Source organism: Colobus angolensis, unplaced genomic scaffold (assembly GCF_000951035.1).
Source record: "Colobus angolensis palliatus isolate OR3802 unplaced genomic scaffold, Cang.pa_1.0 Scaffold9, whole genome shotgun sequence".
In the NCBI taxonomy this organism is placed as follows: Eukaryota; Metazoa; Chordata; class Mammalia; order Primates; family Cercopithecidae; genus Colobus; species Colobus angolensis.
Window position 1 is genome coordinate 10,131,356 of NW_012122931.1, and position 2,129 is coordinate 10,133,484.

At 49.5% G+C, this 2,129-nt stretch overlaps 1 protein-coding gene across 1 annotated transcript in view; it reads right to left on the reverse strand.

Annotated features, from left to right (window-relative positions):
* Window positions 1-2,129, reverse strand: part of RABEPK (Rab9 effector protein with kelch motifs) — a 32,954-nt gene that overhangs the window by 6,012 nt on the left and 24,813 nt on the right. The window contains exon 6 of the mRNA XM_011931382.1: window positions 304-453. Coding sequence (XP_011786772.1) covers window positions 304-453 — 150 coding nt within the window. The remainder of the gene's footprint in view (window positions 1-303; window positions 454-2,129) is intronic.

A 2,129-nucleotide genomic window follows, 5' to 3' on the forward strand; every position in this document is an offset into this window, starting at 1 on the left:
GATGGTCTCGATCTCCTGACCTCGTGATCCGCCCGTCTCGGCCTCCCAAAGTGCTGGGATTACAGGCTTGAGCCACCGCGCCCGGCCCAAAATAAAATTTTATATTAGCCAAGCATGGTGGCACACACCTGTAGCTCCAGCTACTGGGGAGGATGGGGTAGGAGGATCACTTGAGCCCTGGAGGCCAAGGCTACTGAGATCATGCCATTGCACTCCAACCTGAGTGACAGAGAGAGACTGTCTAAAAAAAAAAAAAAATTAAAATAACAATTTTAAACAGACAAGCCCCCATGCCCTGCTTACTTATATCAATGCAGTGGAGATCATCGTAGAACTTGTCGCCTGCCAAGCCTCCATGGATGAAGAGCTTTGTCCCTGCTGCCACCATCACATGACCATGCCGGGGAGATGGAGGATTTCCAAGTGTCTCTGGCTGTGACCAGGTCAGAGTCTCTAGAAAAGTAAATTCAATAATATCAAATGGCAAAACTATTAAACAAGAACACGAGAAATAGTCCCAAGCCTCTGTATCATGCAGCTGTCCCATGCAGGAAGCAACCTTGGGGTCATTCTCTCCAACTCCCCAAGCCAATCCAGGCATCCCTCCTTTTACATCCTATAGGCTGGTGCGGTGGCTCACAGTTGTAATCCCAGCACTTTGGGAGGCCGAGAGAGGTAGATCACCAGAGGTCAGGAGTTCAAGGCCAGCCTGGCCAACATGGTGAAACACTGTCTGTACTAAAAATACCCAAAAAAAAAAAAAAAATTAGCCGGGTGTGGTGGCAGGTGCCTAATAATCCCAGCTACTTGGGAGGCTAAGGCAGGAGAACTGCTTGAACCTGAGAGGTGGAGGTTGAAGTGATCATGCCATTGCATTCCAGCCTGGGTGACAGAGCAAGACTCTGTCTTAAAAAAAAAAAAAAAGGTCCCATAGAGCCTCTGCGTGCATGCTTCTGGGGCTGGAGAGCCCACTACCAAACATGCCTGCCCCTTCTACTCAGCACCCGGAAGCCATTTCTTGTTATGAAATAAAAATGATCTCCTCTTTTTTTTGAGGCGGAGTCTTGCTCTGCCGCCCGGGCTGGAGTGCAGTGGCCAGATCTCAGCTCACTGCAAGCTCCGCCTCCCAGGTTCACGCCATTCTCCTGCCTCAGCCTCCAGAGTAGCTGGGACTACAGGCGCCCGCCACGTCGCCCGGCTAGTTTTTTGTATTTTTTAGTAGAGACGGGGTTTCACCGTGTTCGCCAGGATGGTCTCGATCTCCTGACCTGGTGATCCACCCGTCTCGGCCTCCCAAAGTGCTGGGATTACAGGCTTGAGCCACCACGCCCGGCCTAAAAATGATCTCCTCTTAACTTCAAGCTAAAACTACCACAAAGTCAAAATGAATGAGTCTGTTTCTGTGCCAGGCCTTCAGAGTCATCTTCTTGTTACTCATTTATTTATTTATTTAATGTATTTTTTTTTTTTTTTAGTACAGTCTTAACGTTTCGGTCTTATTGCCCAGGCTGGAGCGCAATGGCACGAGCTCAGCTCACTGCAACATCTTGTCTCCCGGGTTCAAGCGATTCTCCTGCCTCAGCCACCTGAGCAGCTGGGATTACAGGTGCCCGCCACCATGCCCGGCTAACTTTTTGTATTTTTTTTTAGTAGAGACAGGGTTTAACCGTGTTAGCCAGGATGGTCTCAATCTCCTGACCTCGTGATCTGCCCGCCTCAACCTCCCAAAGTGCTGGGGTTACAGGCGTGAGCCACCGTGCCCGGCCCTTAATTTTTGTATTTTTAGTAGAGACGGGGTTTCAACATATTGGCCAGCCTGGTCTCAAACTCCTGACCTCAGATGATCCACCTGCCTTGGCCTCCCAAAGTGTTGGGATTATAGGCATGAGCCACTGCGCCCATCCCAAATTTTTAAATATTTTTAGTAAAGCCAAGATTTTGCCATGTTGGCCAGGTTAGTCTCGAACTCAGATGATCCACCTGCCTTGGCCTCCCAAAGTGTTGGGATTATAGGCATGAGCCACTGCGCCCATCCTAATTTTTTAAATATTTTTAGTAAAGATGGGATTCCGCATGTTGGCCAGGCTGGTCTCGAACTCCTGACCTCAAGTGATCCACCCACCTCTGCC